Consider the following 26,594-nt stretch of genomic DNA (forward strand, 5'->3'; position numbering starts at 1 on the left):
ACCTTCCTTTTTGTTACCTTCCAAGCTGAAACGGAAATCGTCATAACAAAATGTTATGACATTCATGTCCACAAACATTGATTTTTGTATGCTGAGACAAATAATTATTATTAAGCAGGTATAGTGTAATTATACGATTATTTAAAACAAAGATAGAGCAACCAAGATGTTAAAACTTAAAATAAACTGGATACAAGTTATTTGCAATTGAATATAATTGTGATTTGTGAAGTTGATGTCAGCGAACTTATTCATCACAAATATTAATCTGCAGACAATAACTATAAACAGTAACGTCAATAAAAGTAAATTTAAATACGACTATTTTAATTTTGTGAAGTATGCGAATTATCGCATTGTGAATTTGTACTAGTTTTAAACTTTCCATGATGTTTAGTTTGTCTTTGCAATATATGGGTATGTAAAGTTTTTGCACATATTTTTAATGATATCGTTTCGATCAAGCAATCAAGACATAAGCCAAACTGGAAAAAGAAAACTTTTTAGCATGCAATTAATCGAGGAGACCAGTTCTTTGTGAAAAATACATCATTGTCTACAGTGTTTGTACACTTACAACAGAGCACTACAACAGCAAGTTCCTCATTTACATGTACTCAACTAAATGCTTGAATATTTAATGAGAAAAATGACATCTTTTAGTGGCTTCAGCATTTCTCTCATCAAATCATGACGAATAAAAAATTTTTACGTCGTATTCAGTTTTCTGTGGCAATGTGATATTTCATAAAAAATAGTAAGAGATATCAGGTTAATTGTAAAAGTCATATGTTTGTTCAATATATATTCCATGCATTAAGATGTAGTTAATATGTTTTAATTTTTGTCATGCTTAGTATAAATGTCTTGCACCAGACATTTTTCAAAATGCATGAAGAGAAATATGCATAATAACTTATTTTTTCAGCATTCGACCGTCCCGACAACTCTTTAGCATGCAATTAATCAAGGGAAGCAGTTCTTCATAAAAACTGCTTTGTTGTTTAAAGTAGGGGACCTCTAGGGTAGGTCAAAATAAGTTACAGAAGCTCATTTTAAATTCGTCAGCCGTTTTTAACAACGCTGTTGGTTAAATATTGCCAAAAAATATTTAACACTAAAATTCTCCCAATAGGATTCAGTCCAAAGTATTTTAAACTGGAATTATATTTTCAGTAATGTTTCTGACTTACCCTAGATCAGCCACTGTACTTTGTACATCAACATCAGAGCCTCCACAACAATAAGTGTTTCATTTACATGTACTTAAATGTTCAATGCACGTTTAAAGACAAAATTTTATTGATTATGTTAATTCCTCTGTGTTTGAAAATGTCTGGGTACAAGACGTTTATATTAAACATGGCAAAAATTTAAGCACATTATCTCATAATTTACACAATAAGTTGTTTTTATGGAATTTATCCAACAATTCAAAGATCATTTCAAAGCATTCCAAATTTATATTTCAGTCTTAGCCTGCCGATGAAGTTGTATATAATAGAAACCACGTTTTAATTCAAATATTTCCCTAAAATAATATTTTTTGACCGACAGAAAAACACAAGCAATACTGAGCATATTAATTTACCATGCTGTCACAAAGTCAATTTATGACAGATACAAAATTACAGATACTTTATTCTAGGTGATTAAAGTGCACAGCTCAAATTATTTGCAGTTTCACTGTCGAATTCACATCCTTTTGGTAAATTTTCTAGTTTATCTTTAACAGAGTTTAGCTTATTAGCGTTTTAACATTTACAACAAAAATTAGTCATGTAGTCTCAAGTTTGTCTAAATGTACATTGACTATCGAAAATAGAAAATAGGTGTCATTTTTAGTATTCATTAAAAATATGTCAGAAACCTTTTTGTTTCATCTCGTTTTTCAACATGGAGATTCTGTAACGCTCATTGCAACGATTCTATAACTAATCGTTGGCAATCGTAACTCGTAAGTCTTCAACTTTTTGGTATGTATAAAAATATCACTATCAGACGTACCTTGACCAGTTATGATTTGAAAAAGTCAATTCTAACTCAGCATTAACCGTGCACACTTACTCATATTATGGTGTGTTTGGCACAAGATATATCTGAAGAGTAATTTTCCCCTCTTTCCTATCTGTCACTCACTTTTCCCTTAGATGACAAGCTACTTTCGTTTCATATGCAAATAAGTCATAATCCTAGGTAATGTCACTTGTCATATTTGTACCGACATCGCCGTTAAAACTGGTTTGGCAAAGTTTTACAAAGTTCTCACAAAGTTTACCAAGCACTTCTTTGAATTTGTTGTTTTTCTTATACATCCATGGATACAGTCAAACAACCACAAACTTCACACAAAAACACAATAAGACAATTATGATAAGGTTGCTATATTGGTATTAATACATATTTCATTTTGTGTAGACATTTCTATTACATGTTACAAGACGCAAAGCCATACCTGTAAAGCTGCTTTGCCGAATATTTCGTGAAAACGAAGCTTCCCAATAGAAAGCCTGCTTGAACGAACAGGTCTATAACATTGGAAATAAATCATTGTTTCTTTGTTTACTCTAGACACGCGACACTTGATATTTATTTAACGCCCCCATATCAGTAAAATGAACGCTCAACGTTTGCTGTGCTTAGGTGACTAAGAAGATTGAACTAAAGGTTTTATCTTTTTCGTACATTTATATTGATGACTACCGTATTAGTGTTGTATGCAGCATATAAATAATGATAATTTTTGTGGAAAATATTTCGAGTTGCAACTCATGTTAATTATGCTACAACTACATGCTTATCATCATTAATAAAGCAATGCCATTTGGACCATTCCTCTTGCTTGATATGAAAATAATCTGAGCTCAAGAGCATTCCTTAAGTTGTGATCAGTAAAACTTAGTTCAACCATACCAGTTGCTGTCGGAGTACCACTATGAGATGTAACTTTACAACTATTTGTTAGTCAAAAAATAACAGCAAGTAAAGTCGTTTTACATTGAGTAGTTTATATACAACAAATTCTCACCGATACTTGTGTGAGCTGATAGTGTTTCAAATTTTGATTGAAGAAGACGAGAAGTCATTTCAGAAAAAAGTCAAATAAGCAAGAGCGTAGCAAGGTTTATGTTTTTGAGGAGGTCTGTGCATTACATTTGACGAGGAGAAACTGGCATCGGAGCATCGGCACTACCCGGATTCCTCACCCGATCTCAACGCACCCACAGATAAGGGGCTTAAAAAATAAAAATAAGTAATATCTTTATGAAAATCTTTTATTTCTATTACATATATTGAGAGAAAACCAAAAAACGAGAAAAGTTATGAACGATATATAACAAAAGTTCAAGAAAACGTTATGATATATGACATGAAAATACAACAAATCCACTCAAACATTACATCATACGTTGCTGAATTGGCAACAATGCTGAAAGTCAGGTGAAGTTCACGTGAAACGTTAAGCATAATAATAAACTTCAACTTCATCAGGTGTAAAGTAGTATGAACCTGCAAGAAGAGCTTGGGTGTTACTACTGCCATAGTTGTAACCAGATGGAGGACGATAAGTATATCCAAAGTTGGTGTAGGAATTTTTGTACTTATTAGCGTTGTTTCGAATGTAGAGGTCATGTCCTCCTCCAAACGTTGGTCCATAGGTAGCGGAAGCACAAATGGCCGAGCCGCTGTTGCGATAGACGGCTGATATAAATGGACTCAAATTGTCTTTGTTACGAAGTGAGAACAAGTAAGTACTGGAACTGCTTCGATAACAACTTGAACCTATAAACAATATTTTTTTAGATTCTCACAGAACTTTTACCAATTGGCCATTGTAAGCACACACTGAATTATTTTAAAACTTAATACCCCAATTAATCGTTGAATATCCACTAAAGATGTATTTCCCAACTTTAACTAAAGTTATTGTTTTTCCTCGATTGTCACATCTTGAGTGGAAAATTCTCGAATCCCATCCATCAATGGAAGTTCTCCAACAACAAGTCAATTTACTGAATGAAAACCAACTCTTTAACTGTTTCAAAAACCTTGCTGGCTCTCTTTTGAGTATCGTTGAAGCCGATATATCACCTAAATGTATTTTTAACTTAGGAATTATTTATTGAAATTTTGTTTCCGTAAAGTAAGTTGGACCAGTGTCAATTAATTGAAAAAAATAGCACGCTGAGTTCTTTTATTTTAAGAAAAAAATAATATACTTGTATACATACGACATCAGGTAGTTTTTTCTGTTGATTTAATCACTTTTTCTTTAATTAACAAACAGAAAACTTTAGATAAAAAATACGTACGAGAAAGCAACGAAGAAAATTTTCTTCTGCCCAAAGTAATATTGATAGTTTTCACTTCATTCTCAATCTTAGATATATCTTTGTTCAGTGTTTCTAGAATCTACAAATATTAGTTTTGAAAATGTTGATGCATGATAAAAAATATCTATCAAAGTGGTGACGTATAAGTACTCGTTGTGGTTAGTTGAATTTTTGAATTTCCTTGCTCTGATTCGTACAACTCGTCAAGATTTTTTACCTTTTTTTCTTCAGCCAATGCCTTAAGTTGCTTGTCCTCTTGAACATAAAGTTTATTTTTGTCTTTACGATAAATAATCATTCCTTCAATATTTGGAACTTTTTTCATGGTGATATTATCTGGTACAACAATCATCTGTTAAAGTAAAGAGGTAATGTAAGTAGCTAAGTAAAAATCAACATCATATTTAGATGGTCCAAAGAAAACTACATTGATGAGCATTTCAACAAGTAAATCATATAGCTACTGTTGAGTCCACTCACTTGAAAAGTTCAAAAGAACTGACAAAGTATTATTATACTTCTGTGTCACAAAACAAATCACTTACTCCTTCATAAAACAATGGTTTATCTTTTGTACAACGACCCTGTAAATGTATAAGGAAAGTTTAGTATAGTTCTGAAAGATAGTAGCTAATTGAAATACCAATATATTTAATTCTTCCACAATTTCTATGTTGTCTTCCCTCTTTAATAACATCAAAAATTCATCAATTAATGACAACTATTACACAAACAACATACTTTCACAGGTACTTCGTTACTACCCAGTAGCTTGTACCACACAGCAGTTCCATTTTCTATGACTTTGTAATCCATACAATTCCTCCATTTTCTTGTAGGAATACGAGAACGCACCCAAAACCAAGTGAACACATTTTTCTTAATTGTTCCGCCATTCTTTGCCTCACATTCTTTAAAGCAATAATTGCTTTTTCCATTCTTAGGACTATAACACCCACAGCACTATATAAAACAAAATTTTCCAATAATAAGTGCTATCCTTTGCGTTCTTCATTTTAATTTTGTAATGTAGCTGTTGAAGCTGCAAGAACACGTATTTTGTACGTATAAAAGGGCATTTTAAGTTGTTTTTATAATACTTAATAAAGAAAACAGGAAAGTAAACATTGCTTATGTACATATAAATTAAGTCTTTTACTGAGGAATGGAATGAGCATACTCAACAAAGTTAAAGGAAAGAAAAGCTAAAGGTGCTTATAAACTCAAGAAATCTTTTGATTCTGAAAAATACCTCAACGAAATATTAATGTATCTAATTGTTCATGTAATTGTTCTGAAACTATTGTGCACTTTGTAATAGCTAGTTGATGATTCGTAATAAATTTCTTTAATATAAAAGTTTTAAAAGATGAAAACGGACAAAGATTATCGTATTCGTATTAGAATTTGTTTTATATATGGATTGGTTAGCAATAGACATAGTTTAAGCGTAACTCGGATTTGACGCTTAGTCATGTAGGTACAATGGTGCAGTGTATAGCTATAATTTTCAAAGTATTTACATGCTGTCCTTTGTTTTATTTAATCCTTATACCACACTTTATTATAAACAGACACAGCTTCAACTTTGTTAACGAAATAAATAATTCATAAAGTAAAATAGAAACCTTTCCATTGTCACAGCCAACCAATGCCGTCGCTCCGAAGTTCACACCAGAAATTGGATTTATCGTACTGTAGCTGAATTTTAAATAATGTATATGAAAGTTAATTTTTTATTCAAACTTTTTTAATAAATGTAGCTAAATTTTTAGCAATGTTAAAATCAAATTTTGTTGACTGTTTTTAAGTGAGTGTACTTAGACTTTACTATAACTAGCTCTTTATTTCATTGAAATTGGCTTCTAATTTCTAGCTACTTTTACTTTTATTACATCTTGCGATGAGAATTGCCATTAGCAAAAAGTTGTCACCTGAATGCTCCAGAATAGTCTGTTTGAATTTGATATTTGTGATGAAAAGCAAACCCCGAGGGACAGGGTCTGCTTAAACAATCGTTCATTTTTACCTACAATCACAAAAAGGAAAGATATAACCAGTGGCGAATTAATTATTAATTACTAGGCCTGTAGGCAAGGACAAAGTTGTTGTAGTTTAATTGGATATCTATTTCTTCCACTACGTTCCGTATACTATTTGCGTTCTTTACGCTCCTTTACCTTGCATTTCCCAGCTTGTTTTTGTAACTCATAGTATCAACAATAAGGAATAAATTTAAAGTTAAAACTGGCAAAACCCACTACTTCACGAGTTTTGATTACCTTGCATTTGAACAGTAGATCGTACGATATTTAACACCATAAATGGACTAAACTAAGAACATTTAACTAGTCCATAATGGCAAAAACTGAAAACTAATCATGTCTACTAGATACAACGGGCCTCTCAAAAGCTCGGGTCTGTCTTCTGCCTACTTAGCCTACTGACTGATCCGTCACTGGAAATAACACAATTATCTCAAAATTCATATCATTAATATAAACCCAACAATTTCATACCCATCCAAATTGTGTTCTTTTATTGTGTGCAACTCCAAATTTTGAGCAACGAAAACTTGTTGTCACAACGTTATCAGTCAACAGATCTTTTACAAACTTAACGTCACCAATCCCAGGTGATGATTTTTTACAGCCTCCTTTGTTGTAGATCATCAGATTTTTTAATTTTCGTGGATTTCGAAATCTGTAAAACCTGAAATAAAAGACATCGACTAAAATATGCTTTGCTATGAAAAATTAATACTCCCAAAAGAGATCATTTTTATACCAATGAGCTTTAGTTGCCTTAAAATCATCTTTAGTGGCTATTTGAACTCTAAAATCAACCATCGGTGCCTCTCCTAATGAACTTATCCAATGAGGTTCGCCAGATGGTTCCACTGGGTTGTTGTTTGATGGTACTGTCCATGTAACGGATGTATTTTTTCGACCAATCAACATGAACCCACCACCATCAGTTGTCATATCACAATAAACCTTTAATGAAAATAATCTCACTGGAATTTTAAAAATTCGTTCACATCTACAATCAACAATAGATTTTGAAAGGCAATCAAAAACGATTGAAAAACGAGTTCTTGATTTTTCTGGAAGATTACAATTCATAAAGATACTATATGTTGCTACATGATTAGTGAACATCGCATTGATCTCATATATTTACCTTTTTCGGTTTCTTTTCTCCAAGTGTTATCCAATAAAATCCATCTTTAGCTCTTGGATCTTTATCCAATATGGTTGAGCAGTCGTATACTGGGCTGAAAAACTCTCCTGGAGAACTAGAACCTGAGAAATGGTTTTACGTAATTCATGTATTATTTTTTTGAACTAAATGTACAAATCCAAAGTTTGTAACATACACACCAAGAATTTAGGTTTGTTTTGTCGATCGCGAACCAACGTCATCTCTCCATTGCTTTTTTTTGAACATGGTCCTGGGTCGTTTCCTTTAACGACCTTGATTTTCTATAAAGAATTTCAATAATTTTTTTCATTGCTCAGCTGGTATAGTTTTACTTTGTAGCTTAATAAAAGCAATATGTCATTTTACCATTCACATTTCAATAGACATTAGCTACATTTCCATTAGGAAAAAATCAAATAGATGTAACATCCACGTACAAAATGTTACAACAGTTTTTGTTACCGTAGACTGAGATTTTCCTGAGATTCCAAGGAGAAATACGAGAAGAAAATACGGGCTCTTTATTTTTTTCTTCCTTATGAAATGCCGTTAAAAGGTTTTTGTAAGCTCTGGAATTGTATCTTCCTTTTTTGATGCCTTTCAAGCTGAGACGGATGTCGCTATAACAAAAAGATGATGACATACATGTCGACAAATATTGACAATTGTATACTGAAACATATTATTGTTATTGAGCAGGTAACATAACTATAAACGATTGTTTAAAATGGAGATAAAGCAACCAAGGCACTAAAACTTAAATTAAACTGTATACAAACATATACAAGTTATTTATAATTGAGTATAATTTTTTGTACTGTGAATTTGTAGACGTATGAAAGTTTCCACGATATTTAGTTTATCTTTGTGATATAGGGTATTGTAAACTTGCACGAATTTTTATTGATATCGTTTTGATCAAGAGATGAAGGCATTATAGTCAATCTTTCAGAAGAAAACTTTTTAGCATGCAATTAATCAAAGACACCAGTTCTTTAAAAACGGAGCTTATTTTCATTTACATGTACTTAATAATTGAATGTTTAACGTATAAAACCAATCAATTAAGTTATGAGAACTAAAAGTTTACGCAAATAAGTTTTGTAATATAATGATATTTCACATAGAAAAAGGTAAAAGATATCAGGTTAAAGACATTTGTTTGTTTAATATGCGCATATTCTAATACAAATTAAGATATTATGTTTAAATTTTTGGCATGCTTAATATAATGTTTTGTACACAGACATATTCAAACAAAGAGAAATTAACATAATCAATAAAATATACATTGTACTTCATTTTTACAAAATTTATCGTAAAATTTGAAGATGATTTCAAAAAATTTCAAATTCATACTTCTGTTTTCGTTTCTGTGAAGTTTTACAAGAAAACCACGTTTTGATTCAAATATTCAGTCCCTAAAATAATGTTCTTTACTATAAGCAAAACTGAGCATATCATTTTACCAGGCTGTCACTTTATCCCAGATACAAAATTACAGACACTTTATTATATGATACTAGGTCATTGGATTACGTTAGACAAATTATTTCCAGTTTCACCGTTAAATTTACATGTTTTCTGTGCATTTTCTAATATAATTTAACAGAGTTCAGTTGATTAGTATAAAAGTGTTCCCAGTTTTATCTGCTAAATAAGCAGATAAATGCCAGATATAGCGCCGAGATGTCTTAATGTACATTTGATTGTCGAACATGGAAAGAGTGAGAATAAGAATTCGAGAGTGAGTGTAATACAAATATTTTGGAAACCTGTGCGTTTCGACTCATTTTTCAACACATTGTATTGGTTGCAGTTATTGCAACGATTCTACAACTAATCGTTGGCAATCGTAAATCTTCGACTCTTCCGTAAGAAAAGAATATCAGTTTCATCACGATCAAACGTAGCTCAGTTATGGTTAAAAAAATGTGAATTTTGACTCAACATTCACCTTGCATATGCACTCAGTCTAAAATAGTGTGTCTGACAAAAAAATAAATCTGCAAAAGTTATTTTCCCCGTCTTTCCTATCTGTCACTCACATTTCCCTTAAATGATAAACTGCTTTTGTTTCACATGCAAATTAAAGTCATAATCATATGCAATGACATATTTTGATAAATGTACCAACATCGACCTTAAAATTGGTGTGGAAATGTACAAAATCACTCACAAAGTTCACCAAGCACTTCTTCGAATTCATTGATTTCCCATGCATTTATATGAATGCAGTCAGAAAAACACAAATTTCACACAAAAACACAATAAATTGGACAAATTTTATAAAGTTGCTATATCGAAATAAGTACACATTTCGTTTTAAATAAACATATCTCTACATGTTTTGAGATGCAAATCTGACTATTTATGCAAAGCTGCACTACCGAATATTTCGTGAATACAAAATTTTGTCTGTAGACAGCAAATGAACAGTATCGCTAATAATTATAAATTAAAGCAAAATCAAAAATAATCATTCGTGTTGTGAATCTATGTATACTGCATGAAATTTATAGATATGTAAAGTTGCACAACTTTTTGTTGATATCGTTTCGATCATGCGATTAAGGTATAAGCCAATCTGCAAAAAGACAACTCTTAAGCATACAATTAATCAAGACAACCACTGAGTTCATTGTCTTTGCACGACCTCCACCACCATAAGTACTTTATTTACATGTACTTGACTACATGATTGAATGTTTATTGTATAAAACCAATATTTATCCGTTGCTTCAGCATTTAGTTCTCATCAAGAAATGAGAACTAAAAGTATACGAAATATCTTAGTCAGGATTTAGTTTTGTGATAGTGTCATATTTCACAAGTAAAACGTAAAATATATCAGCTTAAAGACATATGTTTCAATTTACGTCGTTCAATACGTGTATTCTAATAGAAATTAATTAAGACAGTTTGTTTAAATTTTTGTCATGCATATAATATAAACGTCTATTATACACATACATTTTCAAAAACAGAGGAATTATCATAGTTAAGAAATGTACATAATAACATATTTTTACAAAATTGATCCAGCAATCCAAAGATCATACAAAGCATTCAAGATTTATATTTCTGTCTTTCTGTCGGTGACGTTATACATAAAAACCACGTTTTGATTCAAATATTCAGTCCTTAAAATGAAGTTTTTACCATGAGCAAAACTGAGCATATCATTTTACATGGATGTAACTAAATCAATTTATCCCAGATACAAAAGACAATTTATCCCTTGGTCAATAAATTACATTTCAGTTTTACAGTCAAATTTACATCTTTACAGTGCATTTTCTAGTTTATCGTAAAAACGTAAAAATATTCTCAGTTTTGTCTTTTAAGGTGATTACAGCGTCGAGTTTGTCTTGTCTAAATGTTCATGCCGACTGTTGAAATGGAACGTGAAATGTCATGAGTGAGAATAAGGAGTCGAGAGTGAGGCAAAAAAATACATTACGAATATTTTGGAAACCACTTCGTTCCAACTAGTTTTTCCCTATTTAGATTCGGTCAAGTGTATTGCAACGATTCTATAGGCAGAAAATGAATTTTATCTCAGCCTTAATCGTGCACACTCACTCTCATTATCGTGAGTTGGACTCATTTTTTACCTAAACTCCTATTTGTTTCACATGCAAATAAGCCATAATTCTGGATAATGTATACGTCACTCTGTTATATTTGTACCGACATCGACGTTAAAACTGGTGTGGAAATGTTCTGTAAAATTACTCGCAATTTACAAACTCGCCAAGCACTTCTTCGAATTTGTTGTTTTTCCTATAAATCCAAGATCAATTTTATAGGGTTGCCATACCGATATAAATACACATTTTATTTTGCACAGACATGTCTAAAACAAGTTTTGAGACGCAAAGCTGACTATTTGAATGAACTGGACTAACATTAGATAATCAAAATTCAAAACATCGATTCTTTGTTTACTCTAGACACCCGACACTAACATTTATTAAACGCCCCCATAACAGTAAAAATGAACATATTTTTAATTTCTCAAAGGAAGTGCATTAATAACAAACAAAATTTAACATATTTTTGACTGGTTAACTAGTTTCAGTATTTATGTTAATGTTAATCAAGGGCTCTCGTGTATGTGTTACTCATGTATGCAGGGGCGGATCTAGAGTATGTCAAATCCGTCGCGCGACTGATGTTTGAAATTCAAAAATTACCTATTCATATTAATTAAAAATTCCATTAATTATTCTTATTTTCTTATCGCATTTACTTCGTGATAAAAATCCCGCATTATTTTTTATTGAAAACTAATGACTAATCCAATGAATATCTCGTTGGTAACCAGATCAGTTGAATTTTAATTGACCTGGAATAACCGACTGATAAGCGGGTGGCTTGACTGGTTCGACGGATAAAGGAGTCTATGAACGTCAAAACGCTTATTTTATTGGTCAATAGCCAGATCAGTGGACAGTCTGGAATGGTCTCGACTGATAATAAGGGTGGCCGGACGTATAGGAGTCCAATTGCTATCTTACAATTGGTTCATTTGAATTTTTGCTTTATTGTGATTGGTTTGACGGATTTCGACTGATAGCCAACTGAACTAACATAGTCCAGCTCACTGTCTGAATTGAATGTTTGATCGTTTTATAGTAATTTTTATAAAAATGATAGAAACTAAACTACAATCATTTGGATTTTTTGAAAATCTTTTACAAATTGATATATTGACATTCGGTTGTTTTCTTTGCCCATTCATGATTTTTCATTCGGGCTAGATGTCCTGCCCCCAATAAAGCCAAAGGAAAGTGGGCAGGACATCTAGCCCGAATGAAATCATGAATGGGCAAAGAAACAACTGAATGGAAGGACAAGAAAAGAGGCAAGGGAAGACCAAAAAGGAGATGGAGAGATGACATCGAGCAGAGAGCGGGCAGCATGTGGACCCAGAGAGCCCAAGACCGTAAAGAGTGGAGAAAGATGTGGAGGCCATCCGCCAGCAGTGGCGTGACAGGCTGATGATGATGATGATGATGATATTGACATGAATGCTGCTTTCCAAACTGTGAATTTTTTCAAGAGGGTGAAAAATTTATGGATAAATTTTAAATGCTTGGCAAAGACGATCTCGCGAGCGACATTTCAGTCATTGATGTTCAAAAGAAAGCCAACATTGTTTTGAGTTTTATCAGCAGAAATTTACATCCAAAATCGTAAGTAAAGGACAAGTGAAGTGTATGCATGAATGTAATATATCAAAGTCAATTATGCGAGTGTGTGATGCGATTTATGTCAATATGGCGTATGGTAAGCAGATCGATGCTTCTAAAATTGTTGTTGACGAAGGACTTTTAGCTTTGATTTCTTTAGTGCTTGGGGAATCGTGGCCGTTATACGGCAGCGAAATCCTACATTCTTGCAAATATATTTCAATGTACAAAAAATCTGTAGCCATAAGGCGCCATACTATTATTTACTTTATCATAAACAAATGTTTGGGGTTTTTCAGTTTATGATCATTGATCATTCAATCATTGGACAGTTATACTACATATTGTTTAAGATTTGAGAAAACTAACATTGATTAAATGAGAAGCTGTTTACTATAACCTGTGATTTTGAGTCTTCTGATCCATGAAGCTTTTTATTTTGATAATTTGACTGGAATGGTATTAAACCTGAGTATTTCACATACATGGAATGTTGTCCCATGTCACATATTGTCCCTTTTTCTAACTGAACACCTCATGTAGAGAGGTAAAGGTGTGTTAATCTACGGCTCATACCTGATTGTTTGCCATAAATTCCAAAGGGCTATTGATGTATGAAAAGCATTTTCTATAAAGTAAAAATGTCTTTCTATGTATGCAGATAAACCTTGAAATTTGGCAAAACAGCAAAGTATTTTTCATGATCACTAGGTAATTTTTCTGATGATCATTATAATTTCTAAACTAAAATTTCTGATTTACATTTAAACAAGCTTTGATCATATGAAAAGATATTTATCATAACCAGTAAGCATGACACATGAACCAATTTTAACATTCATGTAATTATATAATTAAAGACATGTTGGTTACATTCTGTTTGTATTTGCAAATACAATTCTACTAGTGATTGCTATATAGCACACCTTGCATATACTTACAGGAGATAATATTCTAGTGAAATGCCTAATAAACATTTATGGCATTAAGCTGTCCTTAACTGCAAATTTTCACTCTGATAATTTTTGCTTAACCTTTGGCAGAAAAATATTTTGAGTTTTTTCTCAAAAGGTGAATTTGCTGGCACTGATGTGGAGATGGGTAAAGGGTTACAATAAACTTGCATGGTTTGAAGTCTGAGCTTTTCTATATCTATGAACTGTCACTTGTAGTACCAAATTTCTAACTTAACTAAACTCATTACATAGAGGTTTGAATGGGGGTCTCTAGGGGGGTCTATGCCTGACAACTTGGTAGAAATGTTTAAAGACTATATCTGTTTTTGAATAGCATTATTGTAAAATAAATTTTACGTTCCTAGACATGCTAATGAGCCATATATTTGGCATGATAATGAGCCTAAATATTTGGCAAACATTCAAGTATTGTTCACTTCATTTTTTTTTTTTTTGAAAAAAACGTAAGCAAAATGTGTTGTTTTTACGCAAAAACGATGCCCACAAATACATTTTGTATTGCTCTAAAACGCTGAAAATGGCATTTTCAAGGCTCTGAAATTCAAAATTTCTCAGGGGAGAATGCCTCAGACCCCCCCAGGTGCGGAGCGCCTTCGACGTGTTATGACTGATGTTTGAAAAATCCTAGATCCGCCCCTGCATGTATGCAATACAAAATTCAAAATACTATAAACTAAAATTAGTAAATTACAAAGATGAGAACCTGAGTTGTGTTGTGGCATAATTTTTTTTTCAAACAATCGCACTAGGATCTTAAACATTATTAAAATCATTTGAATTTAGTTCAGTTTTTATGAAGATATACGTAAGATGTGAACTCTGTGACATGGACTCCATCTATTTTAATTTTCATATAATTAATTTCGCCTTGATTAATTTTGCGATTAACAAGTACCAAAGAATATGCTATTCACCACTAAATTGCTTTCTTTCATAGAGATGACTGCTCAAATCTTCAACAACGTCAGTTTTTTAAGCCAATTAAATCATTAAGGGTAACTTCGACAATATTTTAAGTTCAAATATAGTCTAATAAGTAAAGTTTAAATATAATGTCTCATGTTTCAGTTTGTCTTTATGCTCCGTCAAAAATATGTTTCTCCAGTCCTTGTACGTATACTTCTTCAATTCTAATCCGCTTACTTTTGGACTAAGGTCACTTAAACTATGGAGGAACTATTTCATTACATCTTCATCAATTTCCAATGTGCATTATAAAATTAAATAAATATTCTGTCATCTTTTTTAAACTACATGCAAATAATTAGGAAACCATGAAACATCACTTTACGTTAAGGAAACTCCAACTAAATTCTCGGCAAGAAAGGCTATTTTTAAAATGGTTTTAATTAAGATAATTTTTTCTTCGTCATGCAATCTATATTACACAACAAAATAGTCAGATTTTTATGAGCAAGTCAAAAAATGCACAATATTATTGTGTGATAGTAAAGGTACTTACGTTTCACAATCTCATCAATTTTCTCATTCTTATAATCATAGCTACTCTTTAATACGAACTTTTCCAGTAGTTATGAGGAGATTTTGAAGTCTTAGAGTGAGTAAAGAAAAAAAGAAAAAAATTGTAAAAGAGCTCAGCGAGAAAATAAAAAAGAGACAAAACAAAATCTTGATGAAAGATAATTATGATAAAAATAATGAAGACAACATTTAATTACATCTACAACATCTACTTTAACATTACATCATAGCTACATTTCTGAATTGATAATTATGAAGATCACGTGAAGTTCATGTGAAACGTTAAACATAATAATAAACTTCAACTTCATCAGGTCTAAAGTAGAATGAACCTGCAAGAAGAGCTCTGGTGTTACTACTCCTATAGCTGTAACCAGATGGAGGACGATAGGTGTATCCAAAATTGGTGGAGGAAAATTTGTTTTTGTTTGCGTTGTTTGCTATGTAGATGTCAAATCCTCCTCCCAATGTTGGTCCATAGTTAGGGCTGATAAAGATGGCTGTGTTGCTGTAACGATAGACGGCTGATCTAAATGGACTTAAATTGTCTTTGTTACGAAGTGAGAAGATGTAACTACTGGAACTTGTTCGATAACTTTCACCTGAACCTATAAATATAAATTTATGTTTAAACTGGTTGTTACTTTTTAGATTTGATGGGCACAATCAACATTTTTCTTGTACTTTGTTTATTAGTAAATGCTTACAAAATTACAAAACAAGAAGCAAAAACCAACTCATCAACAAATTTAAACAAAGACAAAAATTAAACATTCACCATTATAAACATACATTGAATTATTGAAAAACTTACCACCCCAACTTATCGTTGAATATCCACCAAAAATGTATTTACCAACTTTAACTAAAGTTATAGTTTTTACTCGATTGTCACATCTTGAGTGGAAAATCCTGGAATCCCATCCATCAATGGAGACTCTCCAACAACAAGTCAACTTATCAAAGGAAAACCACGTCTTTAACTGCTTTAGAAATCTTTCTGGTTCCCATCTGAGTATCTCTGAGGCAGAGATATCATCTAAATGTTGATTATATAGTTAATGTCTGTTTGTGACATAAGTGATTTAGACGGGGTGTATTGGAGGTGGGGCTCGGGGGCGCTCGGTCCACAATAGAAATCATTCAATATTATGTTCCATTAACAATTATTATAGCAAAAAGTTCATGTTGTCAGATTTGAGGGGAGGTGTTACCCCATTCCGGAAGAATGTCAAGAAGCTCGGCTCAAATATACGCTACTGCTTATATCATTGTCATTCAGCGGCGTAAGAAGCAAGAGAAAGTTGGGGGACATAAGCCTTTTGGGGGCAGTTTTTGATTTAAAAAGGATACTTTTTTTCCTAAAAAAATGCACTTTTCTCACAAATCAAAAGGGCACTTTTTTTATTAAATTTGAAATGTTAGGGGGGGGGGACATATCTCGAGGCACTCGTTGACGCTTTCTATGCCACTTTTGTCAATCTTGTTGAAAAGTGCTTCGCAAAATTCATTTATTTCATGTTTAGCTCCAATCTATAATAATAAAAAGTCAAAAAAGCTGTAATAACTTGAAATAAACAGTAAGACAAATGCCTGTTTTTTAAAGGCTTACCCCTAACCACACACACAGAATGAAGTTTCAAAATCCCCTCGCGTAGCTATAATTTGAATTTTCATGGCGTAGCTATAATTTGAAATATTTTGGCAAAAAAACATGCCATTGTTGAATACATTAAATTGCCATTACTTGGTAGGAGCGTAATTTCTGCGTTGCAATCATTGAGTATGAGTGTGATTGAAGTTTTAGAATACAGGCAAAATTCAGTAAGTTCACGCAAACATTCTCATTCATCATATATCATTCACCATATCATATATGAAACATATCACCTTGTATACATCAAAAATGTTGAGACTACTTTTACAAAAAATTCTTAGAATCACTTGACCAACATTTTTTGATGCCAGGGTCAGGCAGACTTTATAAAGTTTTTGTAAATTCCACTGACGGTAGCTAATGTAATCAAAACTAATATTACTATGGACAATATTGTTTCCTTTATATTGATTTCAAACTAATTTCCTACTCGATGGTACTTGATAAACTAAAAGATTTTTATATTAAACGGAAATCTCAGGGAGGTAGTAGATCAGAGATGATCTCCCCCACTGATGATTTTGTCAGAAATTTTAAAGTTATAAGGAAATGTAACAACAACTAATTGTTCTTAAATTCAAGGGAAAATGCTGCAATAAGAGTAATTCAATTGAAAATTCAATACTAAACCTACTATATCTCCAATCTACTTTCTTTTTATGTGCTTGCTGTTGTCATTGTTGATTGATTGATAAACTTTACTTAGAAAAATTAATTAGCCTTTTCAGCAATAGCTACATGAGAAATGGCAATTGCACTTTTGCACTACACATAATTTTTTGACCATATGTGTTAACTCAAATGACAGATGACATATTTTAAACCAACAACCTAAGAATATTATAAGCAATGACGTGGCCTTTAGTTAAGAAATAAAAGTTGTTTAATGTATTTGCACAAGCTTATGCCATCCCAGACGAGACCTTTGGAAGTTAGAGCTTGAGAGCTGATCGAGAATTTGAAAGTTCTCACAAAACGTCTCTAAGGTTTACATAAGCCAGTGCAAACACGAAAACATCATTTATTTCTTTTATAAAGCAACAAAAAAGTTAAACAGACAAATTGAAAACAGACGCTTCAACGTTACCCCTAAAATGCATTTATGATCGATTTGCAATTTGATTGATTTGATTGGTTGAATTCATATCTGTTTTGCACAGACTAATGACAACACAGCTATTGACTAATCAGAATCACATTTCACTGTCGTTACTTATAAATTGGATTCTAATTAAGTGAATGCCAACTTTATGTTGTTTTCACATAAAATGCTCACTTTAAACGAGCTTAAGTCAGTTCTAATGTAACATAAACCACTAATTGTTTTCTATTTAGCTTTTAATTCACTTAATCAGCAGAGAATTTCGGCAAACGCCCTTCTTGAGTTAGCTAATAATTTGTGCATTTGAACACAAGATCTTGTCAAGCATTTCCCATATTTTAATAGTTCAAGCAGTTTTAAAGAATTTCATGAAGTCACGTAATCTTGCAACATAAGTTAAAAGATCTAGAAAGACCAACTTACCGATACATTTCTTTTTGGATTCGTCAAGTTTGTATCCATCGGAGCATAGGCATTCGTAGGAGCCTGGGATATTTATGCATGAGTGATTTTTGCCACAAGGAGAAGTCTGACATTCGCCGATATCTAATGTTTCACAATAAAGTTGTTTGAAAATGTGTACCATAAATTAAGCAATTTTATGTCTAATTTAAAAATGTGTAATAAATAAATATGAAATTTTTTGTTTAATTTATTACGTTTGAATATTTCTTAATTGATTTTACGAGAATGTAAAAACATAATTGTCCTAAAATTTTAATACATGTATTTGATATGAACAAATCGACATCTAAAACGTCAAATAAATTATGTAACAAATGAAAGTATAGTGAGATCTGTGATTTTTGGGACTGTATGTATTAGTAATTTATTTGTAACACAACTTTCTAGATTCGTTTAGACAAATATTTTTGTAAATCATACAGACTACGTTTGATTTTTGACAACAAGAATGAGTCTATTAACAGAATACATTAATTAACGATCGTTTACTGTACACAATAGAAGATTGCTCACCAAGGGCTACAAGCAGAACCACACATAAAGAATGTTAAATCTGGTAGTGGGTTTGATAATGCGGCATTTATGATATAAATCAAACCTAGTTCTTACATAGCTAATAGGACTATGAATTATGAAGTGTGACGTGTACCCACGACGGTTGCTATTTTGAATTATTTTCATCATTAATAAGAAAAACGAAAAACAACTTAGCCATTTAAAGCAACGAGTTAGCTTTGGAAAAATTCCCACAACAGGGGCATATTAATTATCTCATACTGTCGTTTCAAGTGTCGGAAATTTTGAAGAAGTGGAAAAATCATATTTGATCCAAGCATATCGTCATTGATATGCATATCTTGGTATGAAAAGCAGCGGTATTTGGAGACGTTGCATCTTGCCGTATAATTTTAAAAAAATATTGTTCAATCAAGCCTTATTCATTGCTCCATCAAGCACTGTTTATTTTCAAATTTATTGTTTTCTAAGTAAATAAGCACAGAAAAACCAACAAAACAAGACTAAATACAGCCAGTTTGGCTACGACCAGGTCCAAAACTAGAACGTTGATTGGAGGGTTGAATATTCATATATGTGCGAATATTCATGTTTTGTGACCTAATGTGCTCAGCAGTAGGGCGTGACGGACAAAGAAGTTATGCAAATAGGAATGGCTAAGAAGGTATGGCATTTTCATCATTGCCTAAAAGCAGGTCTATTGAATTTATATAAGTTTGGGGAAGCTTCATCTAAGGTTCCGTTTTTGACACATTTACTCGGTCAAACCTATTACTAAACATTACTCTCAATTATATTTGATATTTAAGTGACCATTCCCTGCATACCAGTTTTTTATTGAATTGACATCTTTAAGTATGAACCAAGATATACTTGCAATTTTTTAGATTGGCCAAATTTGGTACCACATTAAGATTAGTTGAATATGTTAAACTATTTTTGGCGATAAGAGAATTATTTGTCTTCAAGCCATTAACATTTCACCTTGGGCCATTGATTGAATCACTCTTAGTTGCACAAAAAGTTCAGAATTCGCTTTTAGTGCTCAACAATCTGCTACATGGTCGAATGAGTTCTCTAGTTCTAACATTTTTTTGGCAGGAAAAAGATAACTAAACAATGCACCAATTTTACCACAAAATAGTACATTTATGTAAAGTACCTAATGTATTGATAATTATAGAAGCTACTCACAGTTTAAATTACGTCTCTCACGTTGACAGATGAATTTAAAAGGATGCCCACATCCAACGTCATTCCACTTGGATTTATAATATGAGTCATAAATTACAACGCAGTCCTCTACACCATCAAAGTTATTAGGTTCTTTCCAATACCATAATTTGAAACTGGGCTTCCCATTTTGAACTGTGTAGAACTGATTGTCGCTTTTATTGCGATACAAACCAATAAAATGACCTTCCCAGCCTGTTCTTAAGATGATTCTGGAAATGGCATTATTCTCAGCATTATTCTTTGGAACAGCAAGATCTCCTCCCATCTGTTGACAAAGTTTTCTTGCTTTATTCCATGTTGCTAATTTTGCACTGAAGAAATAACAAGATGATTCTATATGCAACCAATCAGAAGGACAGCTTGCTAGACGAATGAAAAAATAAATAAGACAACAATAACAAGTAATTGTTTTCAGAATGATTTGTACGAATAGAATATAATATTTAATATGCACTTTTAAACTGTAAAAGCTGACTAAAAATGCTTAAACAGGCAGGATTGTGTTTTGCATACAGATGTTGTTTAAAACAAGTCTTTCAATACCTAAAGGGTTTTTAAGGAATGAGGAGGGTCTTTGAGCTGGTTTTGTAGAGTAGCCACAAGTTGCAGATTAAAGTACAATAGAATACAATTCTTAAAAAAATTGTATAGAAATTTTAAAAGAAATAAAAGAAATTGATTGTGAAGCTTATGTAGTCCGGGTAACACTTGAGATTTTAATTATAAGGGGAAACCTTTGTGTTTAAATGGATGGTTATAATAATCGTTAAGTGTTGATGTGGATTTGTTATGTATTTATATTGTGCATAATCAACTGTCTGTTTTAGACTAAAAAAAAATTCATTTCATTCGAACGAGATAAACTCACTACATTATGAGTTCTATACATAGAGCATTATAATAGTATATCGTACAGTTTCCAACAGGATATATTATTGAAATTTTGGTCATTTATCTCATCTAGAATGGCAAAGAGTAAAAACTATGTTTAAAGAGAACAGGACTTTCAAAACGCGGGAATGTAAGCTTCAGCCTACATAGCCTACTGAGTAATCGGACAACGGCCATATTTGTCTGTTTTTGGAATAAGTTCATAAAGCTACAATCCATTGGTTGAAGACATTTGATGTAATATTATTGAGGTGCACTCATTCTAGGAGGTCTGGAAGCATGTCTGTCAAAATGCTTTTTAAAGTTTGGATTTACAGATTTCTTAGTTTACGAAAACCAACCAATAATAAACTCAAGACTGTCTAATATGGTGTATCTATGTTAGCAGGGCCATAGCTAGATTACTAACTTCAGGAGGAGTGTCAAACCTAACCTTAACCCTTACCTATCCCTAACCCTACCCCCTCCTTATTGTAGAGAAAATCAAAATGTGTTAATGCTAACATATGCTATTGTCATTTAGAGAACCATACACTTTCAATGTTGTGTGCTGAGGAAGTTTTAAGTGTATTGAAGCTTTTCATAAATTTATTACTGATTTCCTGCTTGATTGTATTGATAATAATGAACTTGTATGTGTGGCTGTGAGCCTTATTTTTGTGGTTACATGTAAAATGTAGATGCAGCAAATTCCTTGCACAGAAGCAACAGCACAGAGAACAGCTCAGGATTCTCAACAAAGAACAAAGTTTTAAAACTGCACAGAGATGCTCTTTATTCATGATCGGTGATAAAAAATCTTGATAAAGACAGTAATAAATCCATACCTTGGCACGAGTTACATTCTCCTGAGTATCCTTCCATACACGTGCAGTTCAATGATCCATTAATTTTACGATAGTATGTGTTGGGTCCACACAAAGGAAAGTGAAAAGTGCTTGTCGCTATATCGATCAATAAAATTAAAAATAAAATCAACCAGGGATTTTAAACGAAACATATTCTTCCTCAAAGAACACAATTTGTCACTCAGTATCCACGTTGACGTACCCAGCAAGCAAGTTTGTGATGCTATGTTGGTAATTTTGGTGTTCGCGCATTTCGTAAAAACAAAACAATTAAAGAAATGTTGAAAACTTACAGAGTATGAACAAAAATTGGCTGGCTGTTTGGGACACTATATGGGATATACTAAAGAAGTTAGTTCATTGAAAAATGTTCAGAAAATTATCAATTCATCAGTAGTTCTCACAAAATGTGTCAAAGCTCATGTAATTTGGCATGAATTTGCCTTGTTTATTTACAGTAAAATAAATAAAAAATTAATCTTGAAAACCATGAGAGTACTTCGTAATCGCCTCAATTTGAACAGCATACACAAAGAAAATGAAAAGGTTCAAATCTAGTCTAATCCAAAGATGTAAAAGTTTAAACTCTGTTTTGCAATATACTGAAATTTTAAGAAATTTGATAAACATTAAGCTCACTGCACAACATGCTCAATTTGGACGTTTTTGTCTTACAATCTATTTTCATGATTTTTTTTATTTAAGACTGATTTCAAGCCCAAGTGATTGTTTAAATGATGTAAGAAACAATAAAGACTTAACTTTAACGCCCAAGAACTTTGATAAGAATAGACAAACGGCAAAAATGTCCAAATTAGACACTTTGCACTTTGAACTTAATGTTCATCAAATTTTCTATGATTTTGGAAGGAAGAACAACCGTTTACTAAGGCAATGTAACTTTGAACTTTTTAACGTCTTTCTATTTTATGAACATTAGCGTGGGAGTTTTTGCAAGTCTTAGAGTATTATGTCAAATAGGTAAATATTTACCTACCGTTTGAGTCAGGAGTGATACTGTGTATTGCTACAGCCAAATCAAGATAACCGTTGTTTACAGGAAGAAAATATTTACGTCTCGTACGTTGATCTGTTGTGTTATGGACACTAACGAAACTTCGTCCAACACTCATGATATAAATGAAATCCCCAAATACTGCCATGGGACCTCCTGAAGTTCCAAAATCAATTACATTTTGTGAGTAGTAAACATAAGATAAAATATTTCCGTTTGAAACTCGCCAATAAATCTTCTCTTTAGCCATGTCAAGCGTTAGATCAAGTGCTATTGACTGAAGTGAAACTGAAAAAATATGATGTTTATTTGCAGTCATGCTCCATAACCATAAGAAAAGTTTTGTACTTTCTGCCAAGAATAGATACCTTAATAAAAATATTTGTTTTGTACATAAGTTTTCTCTATGCGTACTGAAATACATAAACAATTGGCAGGCTAATATATGCAAGAAAGGAAAGACAGAATACTTTTTAGTTTAGACAAAGATGTTGTCAAAGTATTCAGAACTACCTTCATATATAGACGGTTTAATGGAACATATTCATAAAATGTGATAATATAGAAACATAAACCCATTGTAACTAACAGGAAAAGATCATCTTTATCATTTGAAATCTCTCTTTCAAATAACGAACTAAAATATATTGCATGTGGTTCATAACATAATAACAAATGTAATATGTTATTTTTATTCACATAACTTCTATAATGATTGGTATTGTTTGCGATTATTGTCGGAATGAGTAATGTTGTAGTTTGGAGTGGCTGCTGAATGAATTGTGTTGGTAATTGATAATGCTGAAAATTAGCTGATGCGTGCAAATTTTGTTCGTATTGAAAATTTGGTGTTGGTAAATGATATGCACCATTTAATGTAGATATAAAGTTAAGAAAGCTTTGTCATTTCAATTTCAAGCTTTCTTAATTTTTCAGTTTCATCTTGCATGAAAAGTAGCAGCTCCTTGGATGGATCATCGTCCACAAATGACTTTAAAAGAGCTATAGCTTCAAAAACATTGTCTTTTGTTGATACTTTTTTCAGTTTGTTTGGACAAACGATTTTTTAAAACTATCTTAACCTTCTCTTTTTAATTGTCAAATTTTTTCATTGTTTTCCTAAAAAATCAGAAAAAGATTGCCAGTGGAGCTAGCGCTATTGGTATCATTTGAAAATGATGATTCTATCGCTATGTCATGTTCGTGTTTTTAAGAATCTTTGGATTGGACAAGCTGCAAAAACTGCTTGAACATTATGGCCTTTACTTTATCGAAAATGTTTGATGCAAGTGGCAGTTTTGATTATCATCGCAGCATATTTGCATTCTAAAATACATTTCTTAAATATATTACGCATTTGAGTAACAGTAAAGTCCATGTCTTCTTGTCGTTCATTACACCTTGCCCCGAACTCTTTAAGAACATTCTCCTATATATTACCGTTCTTTTGGCTTTTTGTGTTCGTGAAACTTAATTTTTTCTTGTAATATGATAACAATTAATGCCCAACATAAAGTTTTCATTAGAGCTATAGAAATAGACCAAAAGCTGTAAAATTGAATTTATACTGACATTTCGTCCTTACTCAAGACATATTCAGGCAAGTAATAATTTATAATGAGATTTTAAGACAAGATATTGTATTTACAAAAGGTGTTAAATTACGACTAAAGGAGGCGGTGTCAAATGGATTACATGATAAAGAAGTTGGGAAGTAAAATTTAGTGAAGTTAAGAGAGGTTAAGTGGAATGGAGCCTCCTTGCACGAAGAGTGAAGGCTTGTATTTATTTATTAGAAGGCTCTCATGAATGGAGAGTTCATAGAAATCGTTAGAAGAGGAAATTATTTTAAAGTCATAAATTATTTATAACATATTCAGAAAGTTCTCGCTCCACAAGGCTTTTAAGCAAATTTGTTTATAATCACATGATTATTATCTTCAGATTCATCATCAGTGAAGCAACTACAGACCTAACGTTTGCTTAAGCTACTCTAAGAAACACTGTATGAACTAAAGGTCGTGGAATAATTTTCCATTCAGGTGATTTTATTGGATGTGTGATTGGATTTATTAAAGGGAAGTGTACAGCCACTTAATTTGCAGCTTTTGACTTTTCAATATACTCTGCCATTTATTGCAAGTTAAAAGAAGGCTTGAAAAACTATAAACTTGATATATTGATTATGTTTTTCTAAATTGCCACATTTTTGAAAACTAAAATCCATTTTTATATTTTTCATGTAACTACGCGGGAATGTGTGTAGTTCTTTTTATCTTCATTACAAAATGAAAAGTTGAGGCTTTTTACGTTCACCACATTCGTGAATATTTTAAAACTCTATTGCCATTCCGTATTGAGATTGTTGCACATCTCTTACACTGCCTCAAAAAAGTATACAAAAGAGCACAGTATAGCAACAAACAATGCTCCCAATTTGTTGAAATCTTTTGTGTAGGGCATATCTTATTAAGCATATGATTACCATGAAGGTATCAAATAAATTGCTTTTTCTGACAAAGAAAAGCCCTCTTAGGTGGCTAGCCGAAGCCAGTGTTGGAATCAAATGTACAAAACTAAGTTGCACAGTGAAGTTGTACTACTTTTTTGTAGGTTGTGGAAAGCCAAGGTTCTGTGAGTATTTGACTAAAGTTTTATGTGCAAAGTAATTATTTAGTATTTTATTTCAGTTTCTACCGCTCTGTTTTATTTCATTTAATGACTTCATCATATATAAACATTGATCCCTCTGTTGTTACCTTTTTTCTCAAAGCTCTTTGGTTGCTCAACATAAATATCGCTGTCGATTTTTGAAATTTCAGGATCTGCATGTTATTTTCTACTGCATGTGTGCTGAATAATCACACGAAACGTGTTCATTATTGCAGTTGGTTTGAAATGCCTTATAGTCACGCAATAAAATTTTGCTGGCCAAATCTCTCCGAAAGACGTTGATTTTAATAAAATCTGTCGAACTATATGACGTTTGTTTCTTTATAGCCAACAAAATACTTAATATTCGCTCCCTCGAAAAAGCGAGTTTTGATTTCCCTGGAAAATCGATATTTTTTTCTATTATTAAACCTTTAAATAACAAACCATAATACGGACTTATAAAATTCAACTTTTCTATTAAATTAAAACACCGTCTCTAAAAACAAAAACTCTTATCTTACTTAAGAAAACCCTCCAATAGATTGGCATAATTTATTAATTTTACGCTTACAAGTAAATAAAAAGAATTTCAATATCGCCTTACCCATGTTTTGAGTCAAATGCAATGCTGGAAAATTGTAAGCCTGGTTGAAGCCTCATAACACTTATAATTTTCTTTTTCAAATAAATTTGGTAGATAATGTTTGTGGAGTCAATGTAAAAGATACGACGACCAATCCAGTCAACTGTAATATCATGAACAGAAACATTTTTCGCAAAAATTTCGTTTCTAGTCAAGTCAAGATTTCCCCGTTTGATGTCTTTGTCATCAATGTAGTAAAGCACATTCTCAACTACATCAATTTCTATGTCATTATATCTTGATGCATGGTCAGATTTATTCTTACTGGAGCCATTAATAGTGCTGACATGAATATCTCCAGTAATAGAATCAACAGAGTATATTTTATCAAAGCTCATAATAATCAAATATGGCTTTGGATAAACATCTAA

General features: G+C 32.1%; 2 protein-coding genes and 1 long non-coding RNA gene across 6 annotated transcripts in view; all 3 read right to left on the reverse strand.

The window, feature by feature from the left end:
* Positions 1–26,594, reverse strand: part of LOC124433873 — a 75,869-nt gene that overhangs the window by 6,178 nt on the left and 43,097 nt on the right. Inside the window, exons 1-13 of one of the 4 annotated variants that reach the window (XM_046983741.1) lie at positions 8,001–8,087; positions 7,718–7,819; positions 7,518–7,639; positions 7,122–7,330; positions 6,854–7,046; positions 6,269–6,363; positions 5,963–6,035; positions 5,076–5,297; positions 4,880–4,918; positions 4,552–4,686; positions 4,314–4,413; positions 3,871–4,092; positions 3,258–3,783 (exon numbers count right to left, since the gene is read on the reverse strand). The exons of 1 other annotated variant lie outside the window; for it this stretch is intronic. In XM_046983741.1, coding sequence (XP_046839697.1) covers positions 3,461–3,783; positions 3,871–4,092; positions 4,314–4,413; positions 4,552–4,686; positions 4,880–4,918; positions 5,076–5,297; positions 5,963–6,035; positions 6,269–6,363; positions 6,854–7,046; positions 7,122–7,318 — 1,599 coding nt within the window. In that variant the 5' untranslated portion in view covers positions 7,319–7,330; positions 7,518–7,639; positions 7,718–7,819; positions 8,001–8,087 and the 3' untranslated portion in view covers positions 3,258–3,460. Of the gene's footprint in view, positions 1–3,257; positions 3,784–3,870; positions 4,093–4,313; positions 4,414–4,551; positions 4,687–4,879; positions 4,919–5,075; positions 5,298–5,962; positions 6,036–6,268; positions 6,364–6,853; positions 7,047–7,121; positions 7,331–7,517; positions 7,640–7,717; positions 7,820–8,000; positions 8,088–26,594 lie in introns of those variants that run through there. 2 more of the 4 variants (XM_046983744.1, XM_046983734.1) reach the window with 2 other exon arrangements.
* On the reverse strand, positions 20,476–23,281 carry LOC124434010. Its single transcript, XR_006944673.1, has 3 exons — positions 22,908–23,281; positions 21,890–22,006; positions 20,476–20,534 (listed from the first exon to the last, which is right to left on the reverse strand). It is a non-coding gene; the product is annotated as an uncharacterized LOC124434010 (long non-coding RNA).
* Positions 26,206–26,594, reverse strand: part of LOC124433976 — a 2,641-nt gene continuing 2,252 nt past the window's right edge. Inside the window, exons 3-4 of the mRNA XM_046983845.1 lie at positions 26,489–26,590; positions 26,206–26,370 (exon numbers count right to left, since the gene is read on the reverse strand). Coding sequence (XP_046839801.1) covers positions 26,261–26,370; positions 26,489–26,590 — 212 coding nt within the window. The 3' untranslated portion in view covers positions 26,206–26,260. The remainder of the gene's footprint in view (positions 26,371–26,488; positions 26,591–26,594) is intronic.

Source organism: Xenia sp. Carnegie-2017, unplaced genomic scaffold (genome assembly GCF_021976095.1).
Source record: "Xenia sp. Carnegie-2017 unplaced genomic scaffold, XeniaSp_v1 HiC_scaffold_1, whole genome shotgun sequence".
In the NCBI taxonomy this organism is placed as follows: domain Eukaryota; kingdom Metazoa; phylum Cnidaria; class Anthozoa; order Malacalcyonacea; family Xeniidae; genus Xenia; species Xenia sp. Carnegie-2017.